The sequence below is a fragment of the Balaenoptera physalus genome (genome assembly GCF_965194825.1).
Source record: "Balaenoptera physalus genome assembly, chromosome: 11".
NCBI lineage: Eukaryota > Metazoa > Chordata > Mammalia > Artiodactyla > Balaenopteridae > Balaenoptera > Balaenoptera physalus.
Window position 1 is genome coordinate 43,183,534 of NC_138896.1, and position 12,284 is coordinate 43,195,817.

A 12,284-nucleotide genomic window follows, 5' to 3' on the forward strand; every position below is an offset into this window, starting at 1 on the left:
ACCTGGTTGCTTCCTTTTTAAAACTCACCAGTGGCTTCCCTTTTCTCTGTGAATAAATTCTGGTCTCCTTGGCAAGGCATAAAGGCTGCCTATCCTTTGGTCATTTGTCTATTTCCCCACCCACCATGAGTTTCAGTGAAATTAGTTCACCTGAGTTCCCCCCGAGTATACCTCACAGACACATTTCTATGCTGTGTCTCAGCTTCTCCCCACCCTCTCCCTCCACTCATGGTCACTTCCCACCAGTTTGTAAGTGAGGAGACCAGTTCACTGTGAGGAGATTAAGTAAATCAGCAAGTTGACCTTTTTTTTTTTTTTTTTTTTCTTTTCTCCTGAGACCCTCCAGGAACAGGCAGAGAGACTCTATGATTTTTTCTCCCCAAATACTGGATAATGTCTTCCTTTATTACCAAATGTCTTAGAATGCTGTTTCCAGGCTTTATAGCTAAGGAACTCATCACCCTGTGTATGTGTGTGTGTGTGTTATATTACATATATTATATATTCTATATTCTACATATAGTCTCTTTCCAGAGCTCTCAATTTTAAGTTGACTCTAAATCTGAGACTGTTCAGATTTTTTCTTTCCTCCAGATATAAGCATCTTACAAAATTTTAAGTAGACAAATACAAATGCAAGGGTGTTTTTTTTCCGGGGCAGGGTTGGGGGAGTCAAATGTCATTAAACACAAAGTAGTTGTCTTATGCTCCAAAAAGAAATGTCTTCTAATACATAGATTTTTCACTCATTTACTATGTTTTTATTTTGTTAACAAATTTTTCTTTCTTTCTTTATATGTAGTTTCTTCTGCACCGTGGTTTATCTGATCCATGAAACTAGGGACCATGTCTCAGCTTTATTTTTTCATAGAGCTCTATGTAGGCTTTTAGTAAGTGTTGGTTGGATAGAAATCATAGTGTTTTCTGCCCAGTGATGAGGCTCAAGGTCTAAGGTATTTCATTTAACTGTTATGAGAATGGATTCTTTATGTGACAAAAAATTTGCAAACAGGTAAATGAGATAGGTGATTTTTGAACAGGCCTTCTGGAGTCTTTGGATGCCTCAGTGGCAGCTGTGGATGGCGATGCAAAGCCCCCTGACCAGAGCTTGGGGCTTGCCACCCAAATTTCAACCAGAGCAACTCTGTTTTTTTCTGATTCATTTATTTGAGAGCATTTTATTCAAAACAGAATACATGTTAAAATCACACATCCATTATCACTGGAAACTACTGAAACTGATCTTTTTATCATTTTCTCTCACCTCTAAAATATTCTGATTCAATTGCCAGTTTCCACTTCAGTAAATAATTTAGTTGAAGGTACTGTTTATTAATCTGGTGTGTCTATACATTTGCTTGGGGCAAAACTGTATTCTATTTTTACTAAACTGTAATTTAAAATTCAGTACTTCTTGTGCTGTATTGTCACAAAGAGAAATTACAGATATTTTTACGTAATAGTGTATTAATGGAAAATATCTCAAATTAGTATCTATGGTCATCACTACACTGAAAGTACAGTCTTATTAGACCTGCCTGGATCTTGATATTTGCTTTTTTAATAAAGAAGCATATGTATCACTTTGTCCCAAGTGTGTTTAAAAATATTTTGATGAATATATTTCATGTGAGTAATTTTCTTTGTAATACCTTTTTTTACAATCTTCATGCATTTTTAAATTGTTTTTATTTTATATTGGAGTATAGTTGATTTACAATGTTGTGTTAGTTTCAGGTGTACAGCAAAGTGATTCAGTTATACATATACATATATCTATTCTTTTTCAGATTATTTTCCCATATAGGTTATTACAGAGTATTAAGTAGAATTCTGTGTGCTATACAGCAGATCCTTGTTGAAGTAATACCTTTTTTAAAAAAACTGCCTTTAAAAATATTCTAAGGAGGGGGCGGTCTATGGAGAAAGGAGATTGATGGCACAATAAAATGCTAAAAATCCCTGCTTTAGATGGTGACACAGCTGACAATTATTATTTTGAATTAATCAGGAATATGACCACAGATGCTTTCTATACCTGTAAGCAATAGACCTCAGCAGCTGTAACTGTTTGGAAAAGATTAACGCCATTCACCCTATGCCCTGCGTTCAGTTCTGCATAGCACCACTCTCTAGAAAGTTATAACTAACCTTCCTTGAACAGGAAATAGTATTTTGGTATTCTTTTCTTTTGTTTCATCAGTTTATTTTTCTTGTGGTAGCCCCACATAAATTCAACATTTATATGCTTTACTGAGTATTTTTTTTTTTTTTTCCTACCCAGGATTCCTTCACATGTGGCTCCTAACACCACAATTTTCCTTGGTAATGCATTCCTCTCCCACCATCAGTTCTTGTGGGTTCAGTAGGGCCGATTCCAACTGCCTCTATGATGCTGGGCACCAAGTGGGACCAGTTCCACTTTCCAAGATTGATGGGCTTGGGGCCCATCTAGAACTGATGTGACTCAATTCTGGAATCCTAATGGGAAGAGCCCCACTTCCCACTCTGGCTTCTAAGAGAGAAGGATGCAGGCTGAGAGCTTGACAGCATCTTCCATCAAGAGGAAAGAAGCTGCCTGTGAATGGAGCCGACAGAAGAAAGCAGCTCAGAGGCAGGAGGGCAAGCCCTTCAGACCTCAAAGGTTTAAAACATGCAGGAAATCAGCTCTACCACCGGACTCTTCAACTAACAGAACGTCTTGGAGGAGGTCATCCAGGGGGTATTACTGCAGTTTGATCTGTGAGCTGGACCCAGGCAATTGGAAGATCCTCCTTGCCTCCTCTGTCCTCCGAATGTACGTTCTGTCCACTGTTCCCACAGTGGGGCTGCTCTGAAGGACTCAGCCTTGAGAGAGCTCTGTGTGGTTGAGACCATCTGGATGGAGCACATGATTGAACCCAGTTAAGGCCTCTCTATAAAATTTTAAGATTCTGGTGGGTGGGTGCGAACATCTAATTGTCTGTTGTTCACCCCAAACAAGTTCCTTGTATGTAAGTTCCTTTGCTTATTAAATCTGATACCTACCTATCTGGAGTGATCTGCCCCTTTTTTCAGACTCTCCTTGCCCTTTGTGTAAGGGACCAGTTTGCAAACCAACAGAGCCACCAAATCTTTCTTGAGCTTAAACCATTTTTAGTCATCTTATATCAAAAAGAATAATTATCTCAACAAAATTTATAATATAAGCTTAGTGACTCAGTGCCTTTTAAAAGGAAATAATTGATTAATTTTATGGCATTATAATTATTGGTTAAATAATAACTAAGCCAGTGGGTGCAATATAACTGTCATTTGTTTATCTCTTGTAATATAAACCTCATATACATATTTAACATTTATAGCAACCATGGATACAGTCAGCCCATTTTACAGAGTAAATATAAATAACTTCTGATGGAAAGTCATTTACATACACCTACAGAGAAAAATAGGGTTATAATTTCAGTTTGTTGGACTCCAGAGTCTGTACTTTTCCATCATGCATTCTGAAAACAAAATACGCTATAACTTATTTTCTAGTGTAAATTAAATATGGACAATTGCAATCAACAACTCTCTCATTGTGTAACTGCGTACACACAAATGCTCCTCCCCCATCTCAAGATAGTCAGTTATCCATGGCTGCCTTTTCCTAATTTCCTGTTATGCAGCATTTTTTTTACTTCTTAAACATTCATTACAAAAATGTCTCAGGCTATTTTAAAAGTCGAAGCCTCAGGCTGTCCCCAGGTAGATGATGTGTTCTAGATTCTGGTGAGGAAGAGCACAATCTAAGTAAGAGGAGATAAATACTGCCTGTCCAGTCCACTAAGGCTGTTATAGCACAGTCACCGTCTCACGAGGGCCCTCTTCCTAATTCATAGCTGACAACTTCTCACAGTGTCCTCACAAGGTGGAAGGAGCAAGGGACTTTCTGGAGTTTTTTTAAAAAAACATTAATTCCACTCATGAGGGTTGCACCTCACGATTTAAGTAACCCCCAAATGGTCTACCTAATACCATCTCCTCTGGGGTTTAAGATTTCAACATATGAATTTGGGGGGACACAGATCTTCAGATCATAGCAATGCATCTCATTGAAGCTCAGAAAAATAGTGTCGAGAGGCAAATGTCGAGAAGTCATTCCGTACACATTGCCCTATTTGAAGTGTTAGAGGAACTGTGGCTAGAGCAGCACAAGTTTTAGGCACACTGGGGTTTGGGGCACCTGTAAAGAACATTTCTTGTTTGGAAAGATGAAGTACACTGGTTTGATCCTAGTGGAACTTGAATTCCCCATACGTTTTCCTGGACTTTGCTTATGTCTTTTCTCCTTTTTCCTTTCCTCAAAGATATAAAATTGCCTGAATGATGCTAATTAATGAAGTAGAAACTGAGCCTTCTCAAGTTTCTAGGAAAATTTTGAGTTATAGTTGGGAGGTTTGTACACAGTTTAGCATTCTAGTTGAACGGAAAAAACCCCCAGCTTTTTCCTGATTGCACAGAGTATGTATCATTTCTTAGTATCTGGCTCTTGGGCTTTCTTGGAAGCATAATATCTGAGATCAGTACACTCAGAAGAGAATAATTGAATTTGGACCTAATTAGGAAAGTTCACAGCTCAGGAAAGATTGGTGAGGAAGTGGTGACAGGAAGCCGACTTGAATCAGTGATGTTTTTAGGAAGCAGGAGCAGAAGCTGAAGCCTTATTGTGGATAGTTACTGTTAAGAAGGTGGTCGGAGAAAGACATCTGCTTTTCTTCCAGGTGAACAGCCCCAAGCTGGCTACCATGATAGTTTTCATTTTCTTCGGTAAGTGAATTATGCTTCCGGTTTATCCGATTTCATAACACCAATTCTCCGTGAACCAAATGCTGTCTCCTGTCACTTAACTGTCAAGCTAACAAATGTTTATAATATAAAGTATTAATTACAAATTTATACTTTAACATAGCTTCTTAATTTTGCAAAAATGTACACCTACTTTTACTCATTTATAGCTCTATAGAAAATGCACAATGTGAGAACTGCATTAACAGCTCAGGTTGTTTCTTTTTTATATATAGAATAATCCAATCACTTTAAGTAATTGATCAGGATTTATAGAATTGACATCTGTACTAGAGCCTTTTAGAAATGAAACCTTCCAGTACCTATTTACAAGTTATAAGATGACAAATTTTGAATTATTATCTATTTTTCTTTGGTATTAAATTGAAATGAGATTAATTTAAACCATTCAATTTCCCTGATTTTAGCTGTTACTATTTAATAAGAAGGAGGCAGTTAGTAGAGTAACACAACACAACATCAACTGCTTCTTCACATTTCAGTCAATTTTTGTAACCTAGAGATAAAATGTGAACTTATCTCTCTTGTCTTGGGTAGTGTGAATGCATTGTAAGATGTTAGTAAAAAATAATGTATACTTAAAAGTAGAATCTATGAAGATCTACTTGTTATATGTGTTATTGGAGAAGCTATTTATATTTTCATCAGCATGCAGTAGAATCTACAAATTGCATTCAGAAAAAGGGATAGTTAAAATTGTAGCTGAATATTAATAATTTACTCATTAAAACAAAGCCAGTGTATTTTCTGCTTACTCTATGCTAATAGATATTGATGAATAAAGGCATACTTGTGGGCAAGAAAACAAAGAAGTTTATTTCAAATTATGTTGGAAGTCAAAATAAATCTAGTCAAAGAAAATAAAGGCAAGAAAGAAGAAATCATTTATATATTTTCAGGTTTGGGGGGGGTTTAAGTAATCATTATTCAAAATTTTGTTCCTTGTATTTATTGCTAATAATGTTTCCTTATTTCTATGATTTATAATAAGGAGAAATCCAGGAAACTTTAATTTTTGTAGATCAGGCAGCAATATAATGAATCACACAAAATAAATTACAACCTCATTATGGCCCCCATTAAAAAGGTAGTGATGGCCTCTTGTTTTCAACTTTCACTTCTAAATTAACCTAGACACTAGGTTGCATGAATGAGGGAAATCATACCTAACACTGTTAGGGTCAAAACTGTGCCATTTGATAGGTTTAATCAATATTTCCCATAGTGTGTGCTTCAGAATATTTGTTCAACATCATTTAAATAGGCTTTGTGATGCGGAAAAGTTCTGCAGCCAAAGAAATGTGAGACATAGTGAATTTTTAAAACAAAGCATTTAATAGCCTAATGAGTTTTATACATCTTTAAAGGGTGATAAAATGTGCAATATTCTCCATCTTATTTATTTTAAAATAGAACCTGTTTTTCACCTAGCATTTCAAGATGATCCTTGAAAACTCCTGTCTTAAATACATGGTCAGAAATCATTGTCAGGAATGGATAAGATTCTGGAAAGCTGAAGTTATTTTGATTTTTCTGGGCCAAATCATTGAAGTGGTTTTCCTACTTGATTCAGTATTTCTTCTGAGTGCAAGGTATGGAAAATCATGTAAAACAATCAAGATGATTATTCAACCTAAAATTTTAAATATGAAAGAAAATAAAACACATTTGGGAAAGATAATATGTAGAATTCATTAATGATCATTGCACTGAGATACAAGTGAGGTTTGATGATATACCCAGGAGACCACCACCTATAAGCTTCCTGAGAGAAGTATTCACAAGATAATAGTGATCAATGGCAAATGAAACTCTAGTTGCTTATAAATTGACTTTCTGACATGAAATCCCTACTTCAGGATCTTTGGCAAGCTGGATTGAAATAAGTAACCTTGGGCCAGAATGGAAGTGACTCTTTCTCTTTCTCTAGGCTTGCTAACCTAGAACAGGAGCTTGGCTAGATGAGGTTATCCATGAACACATGAAAACATGGAAAGCTGATATGTCAATTTCCACTCTAGCCCTCAACAAGAAAAATGTGACCAAGTCACACGCATGGGCTTAATCTCCAAATGCAGTGACTCAGCCAGTAATACATATGATCCAATCAGTTTTCATGGATTCTCCTTAGGAGAAGAGGTTTGGAAAGAGGTAAGATTTAAAAAAAAAAAAGATGCTGTGGCTTAACTTGAAGCCTATAACTCTATGTTGTGACAAGTCATTCATAATAACATCATCTTTTTAAAAATTCAAATAATTTGGCTGTGATTAAGACATAGCTTGAGGTCTCTTGATTATAGTTAATATACTGTCTCTAGAACTCACTTGTAATTTCCATATTTTTCTATGGATTGATTAAGCAAGTGTCAGTTTGTATGCTTGCAGAATTTGAGTAATTGGAACAATATACTAAATTAACATTGCTACTTTCTTGATATTTTAAAAAACTTGCTGGAACCTTTTCTTTTCTACCCAAAATAACTTGTAAATATCTGGAAGGTGTTATATTTATTGAATATTAAGAGTTATTTATATATAACTCATCCATAAAGAACGATTCAAGTTGGTTAAGTCAATATGCATTAATTGAATATGTATGATCCATCATTGTGTTGATGATAGGGATACGATCATGAATTAATGCCTGCTGAGTAAAACCCCAGAACCCAGTGGTAAAGACAAAAATAAATACACACTTTCATTATGGAGCAATAAATGTTATAGTTGGGAAATTCCCAAGACTAGTGAAACAGATGAGGGGTGTTGAATTCAATTTGAATGTAGGAAAACAGGTATTGAATTCAGGGAAAGTTTCCTTAAAAATAGGTAGTTATTGTGTCGAGTCTTAAATGACAAAAAAAGGGTTATTCCAGCGTAAAAAGAAAAGGAGTGTCATACAGTAAATGCTCAGAGGTACAAGGCAGTATGGAGCATCTGAGAAACTATAAATGCTCGAGCACCTCCAGATTGCACATGATGAAGAATAGGAGAGTCATGCTAAGAGGAACCATCCAAAGGATGAAGCAGAGAAACAGCAGGACTAGATTGGTGCATGAGGCAGATTAGGGGGTGTAAAGAACCTATCTGAATAAGATAGAACTGGAGACAGACTGACTAACTGGTGAGTTGGTCAAATATTCAAAATGAGAATCAATGAACCATGCAAGAATGGATATGGGAGAGTAAAACTGAGGATAGAAAAGTAACCTATCATGAACCCAAGGTTCCCAGGGTGGGTGCCACTGTGAATGGTGAAATTGCTGATGAAGTAGGGTGGTCCAGCAGGGAGTGATGACGAGCAGAACAATACTGATGATAATATTGTCTGGAAGTTTGTCTGGAACATTTAGGTGGAGATAACAGCATCTGTAACTGGAATACTGGAAAATATGGGATTGAATTATATATCTGAGAATCATCAGTCTAGATATTTTAGTTAAAACCATAAGTACATGGAATTGTCCACAGAAAGGGTGTAAAATGTGAATAAGAAAAGCCTGAGGACAGAACCTAAGCTTCAGATATACTTTAACAGAAAAGTAAGAGGATTCTGGGAAGAATTCTAACTGTGGTCAGAAAATATCAAATGAATAAGTATCAAGAGAATTAGAAGAGAGGGTTGCCAAAAGAAAAGAGTTTCAAGAACAAAATGACAGTGAAATGCCCAATGATAAAAGTAAGCAAGATGAAGTCTTAAAACTATTAAATTTGATGTTATGGAGATGATTGGAGCATTTTTAAAAGTTTCAATGGAGCAATAGAAATAACAATAAATTAAAAGTTGAGAAATGAATAAGCAGTAAGAAAGAAAGAGGACAAATACAGACTTTTTATTTAAGAATCTTATATAAGAGAAACAGAGATCTGTAGCTAGAGGGGAGGTTAAGATCCATTCCAGACTTGTAATGATTTTATCACATTTCAGTTTTCATAATTCTGGTCTTGATAATTAATAACTTAGTTTTGAGGCAAATAACTGCCATATTGCTGTTGTTTTTGTTGTTCTGTTATTGTTGTTATTCAAGCTGTGGGGCTATGCTTGGACAATGAGTCCACTTCCCAAACCATTGATTGCACCTATTTAAGAGAACTCTGCCTAAGTGATGCAGATGGATGTAAACATGCCTGGAGAATAATGGAAGATGCCTGCAATGTGTCAGGTAAAACACTCTCTATATCAACATAAAAAGTTTAAAACACACTCAAATAATTTCTTTTTACAGAGATAAAAATAGAATTTGTTCTTTTCTTTCACTATCCTAGGAACTAAGTTTTTTCTCTAAATACCTTACTTAAACTTGGTATTCAAGTGATTCGCCTACAACTACTTATTAGTGAATTTAGATACAAAAGACTATTCTTAAATTACTCAAGGGCCCTAATGCATTGACACTGCAGGCAACGTTATGCAGGATTTCAGATTATTTTTTTACTTATCTCACCAATGTTACAATTATACACATGCCTCTCAGAAGCATGGCAAAAATTTTTCAAATAAAATGTTCTTTTGCTTATATGTTACTATGTCAGGATAACATAGGAAGATAACATTTGTCACAATCAAACACACTATTTATTTGCATGTACATAACATGAGTTTCATGTTTTTGCAACCTATACACTATTTTCCATTCCAACTGTGTCAAGAACAAGTTAAAACATATCTTTATTTTTAACTAGTCCTACATTCCAAACATTTGAGAGGAGGCCCAATGGGTAGAGAATATGAAGATTGGAAAGTCACTGTCATTTGTTTAACAGAAAAAAAAAGTGCTGAATATATCAAGTAACTGAATATATATTGAATGAGAGCATTATAGTAAGACTCCATTCACTAAAAATAGATAAACTTATTATGTAAAGGGACATTGCCCTAATATTATTATGACATAACTTTTCAAAAAATCTTATACTAACATAAAAAGTTTTATCAACTTGTATAATGAATATGATAAAACCGTAAAAACCCAATAAACTTTCTGGCATATTCAGTAAGAGAAATCCAAAGTGAAAAATAAAAATGTATTCTTTCATGACTCACTTTGCTACTCCAACCATTTCATGAAGAATAAATTCTGTACTGCTCACGACCCTTGCCTATCTGCCTGTGCTTCCTCTACCTCCCAAAAATGTAAGGTGGAGTGTGTTGGGTTAAGAGGCAACCACCCATAGTTCTAACAATGTCAACATTCACAACCTCCAACATCAGAGCTCCTGTCCAACCACAAGATTTCAAGGAATTACATAGGATGTAGACAAGGAGCAAGATTTCCTTTTCTTCCCTGCCCTTGAAGGGAGTACATGCAATGTTCATACGCCAAAGAAAGTTATAGGTCTCTAATCCAACATTCTCATTACAGTTCAGGAAAAGAATTTCAATTGCAAGTTTTCTCAAATAACATAATAATATTAAGATGAGAATAAAGGACAATGACAAAAAAAAGTCTGTTATTTGTTTTGATGGTGAAGCTCCTTGTTACATTTTATAAGGCAATTTAAAATATCACATTCAGCGTGTCATGAATTATAACATATTTATTGGTTTCAGTATACAAATAACAAGTCATTTGCAGTGAATGGTAAATTTGCATAATTATACCATGCATGAAGTTGAAATAGAAATATTCTCAAATACACAAGTGAAATGTACTCAAGTAGTTTTATTCAGAAAAATGAATAAAAGAAAATTGTTGGGTAGATGAATATGGCTTTTTAAATTAAAGCAGAACATGAAATATTGGTAATTATGAAAGAGGACCACATCTTTTTCCATGATAAATTTAGAGCCACTTGCTTGTCTCTTATTATTATCTTGGAATGACATGTAAATAAAATAAGATTAAGACCAAACAGCTAATACAATTGCTAAACTGACAAAATAGCTAAGATTACAGAGCATTCTGGTCACCTCGTGTAAGGGCAGCCTTGATTATTATTAAAGAGAAAAAGTTGGCATTCTAAGTGGGGACAAATCTCCTTTAAAATACAGAAAGTTTTACTCTATTTTAGAAAGTAAATATTGGGGGAGAAAACAGTAGAGATAGTTTTTGCTTGAAAAGTCAATTATATGGACATGCTGTAGCAACCCCAGATAATTTCACTCTAATAATGAATTACTAAAATTAATGCGTTAAAAGCTTTGGGTAGGGGGAGGCTCCTTAAAGCTTTAATGTATCTTGAGTAGGAGGCCTCAAAAATTATATTCAGATTAATATCTAGAGTGTTATATGTTTGACTGTGAAATCCAGGCAACCCCTGCCAGATGAAGGATTCATCCAGCTGTAATTTAAGTATCCGGTCTTTAGCAGAAAGCAATTTCCAATTTAAAAATTGTCTCTGCTCTGATGACCTCTACTGTACCATTAAGAAATTGCTTGGAAAAAAATGCATCAACAAATCAGGTAATACATTGTTATATGAAACATTTACTGTCATTGAAAAGAAAAGTACAATGTCAAAATGAACCACATCTATGTAATTTTGATGAACTCTTGTTTTTTCTGGTGACTTGATTAATTCTTCATGTAATTTAAGGTTCTGTGAGCTGTAGATCTCAGTAAGTGCATGACATATTTCTGTAATTGCTAACCACAATTTCAAGCTTCATCCTATTATAATTCATTAGTATTATACATTCACTCGTTCAATACATATATTTGTGAGGCTCACTATGGCTTTGCACAAGACTTAAATGATAGAAGATAAATAAGGTATCATTTTTGTTGGTAAAGAATACAGGGTCTCCTGAGGAAGACCAAAGTATAACCACTTACCCAGAATTATGCTTGCCTTTGGATAGGAGAACTTGATTATTTAATATGCATTTATTTATTGTCTACTCAAAGTGCCAGCCTGATGGTGAAGTAGTGGTAATCAAGCTTGTCGACATGTGTCCTGAGCTTACAGAAAGATTTTCCAAGAGATACGTGGGATCCAATAGTCTTAACGTAATCAATTTCCATATCCTCAATGTCCCTATATACCTTCTCCGAAAAGTGATCAGCTTGGGAATGCACCTGTTTTCATAGAGTTCTCACCTCTTCTTTCAGAATCCTCCTTCCCCCACTTTATAAGAGAAGGGTTTACCTCTCATCTATCTTGAATGGTTTCATTGCCCAACCCATCCAATCATTACTGGACAGTTTTCTGTTCCATAATTTTGCCTTTACCAGAATTTTATATGAATGGAATTATATAACATGTAGCCTTTTGAGCCAGTGTTCTTTTATTTAAAATAATATATTTGCGATTCATCAAAAAAATTGTTCTCTTTTTTGATGAGTAGTATTCCATTGTATGGTTATTCCATAAATTGGTTATCCATTCACCCCTGAAAGCCGTTTGCATTGTTTCCAGATTTTTAGAGATTATAAAGCTGCTATAAATAGGCACATATAAGATTTGTATGAATATAAGTTATTTCTCTTTGGTAAAAAAGTATTGGGTCATAT

At 35.0% G+C, this 12,284-nt stretch overlaps 1 protein-coding gene across 1 annotated transcript in view; it reads left to right on the plus strand.

The window, feature by feature from the left end:
* Positions 1-3,829: 3,829 nt before the first annotated feature.
* GFRAL (GDNF family receptor alpha like) overlaps positions 3,830-12,284 on the plus strand; it is a 58,750-nt gene continuing 50,295 nt past the window's right edge. Inside the window, 3 exon segments of the mRNA XM_082414348.1 lie at positions 3,830-4,794; positions 8,859-8,993; positions 11,082-11,234. Coding sequence (XP_082270474.1) covers positions 4,773-4,794; positions 8,859-8,993; positions 11,082-11,234 — 310 coding nt within the window. The 5' untranslated portion in view covers positions 3,830-4,772.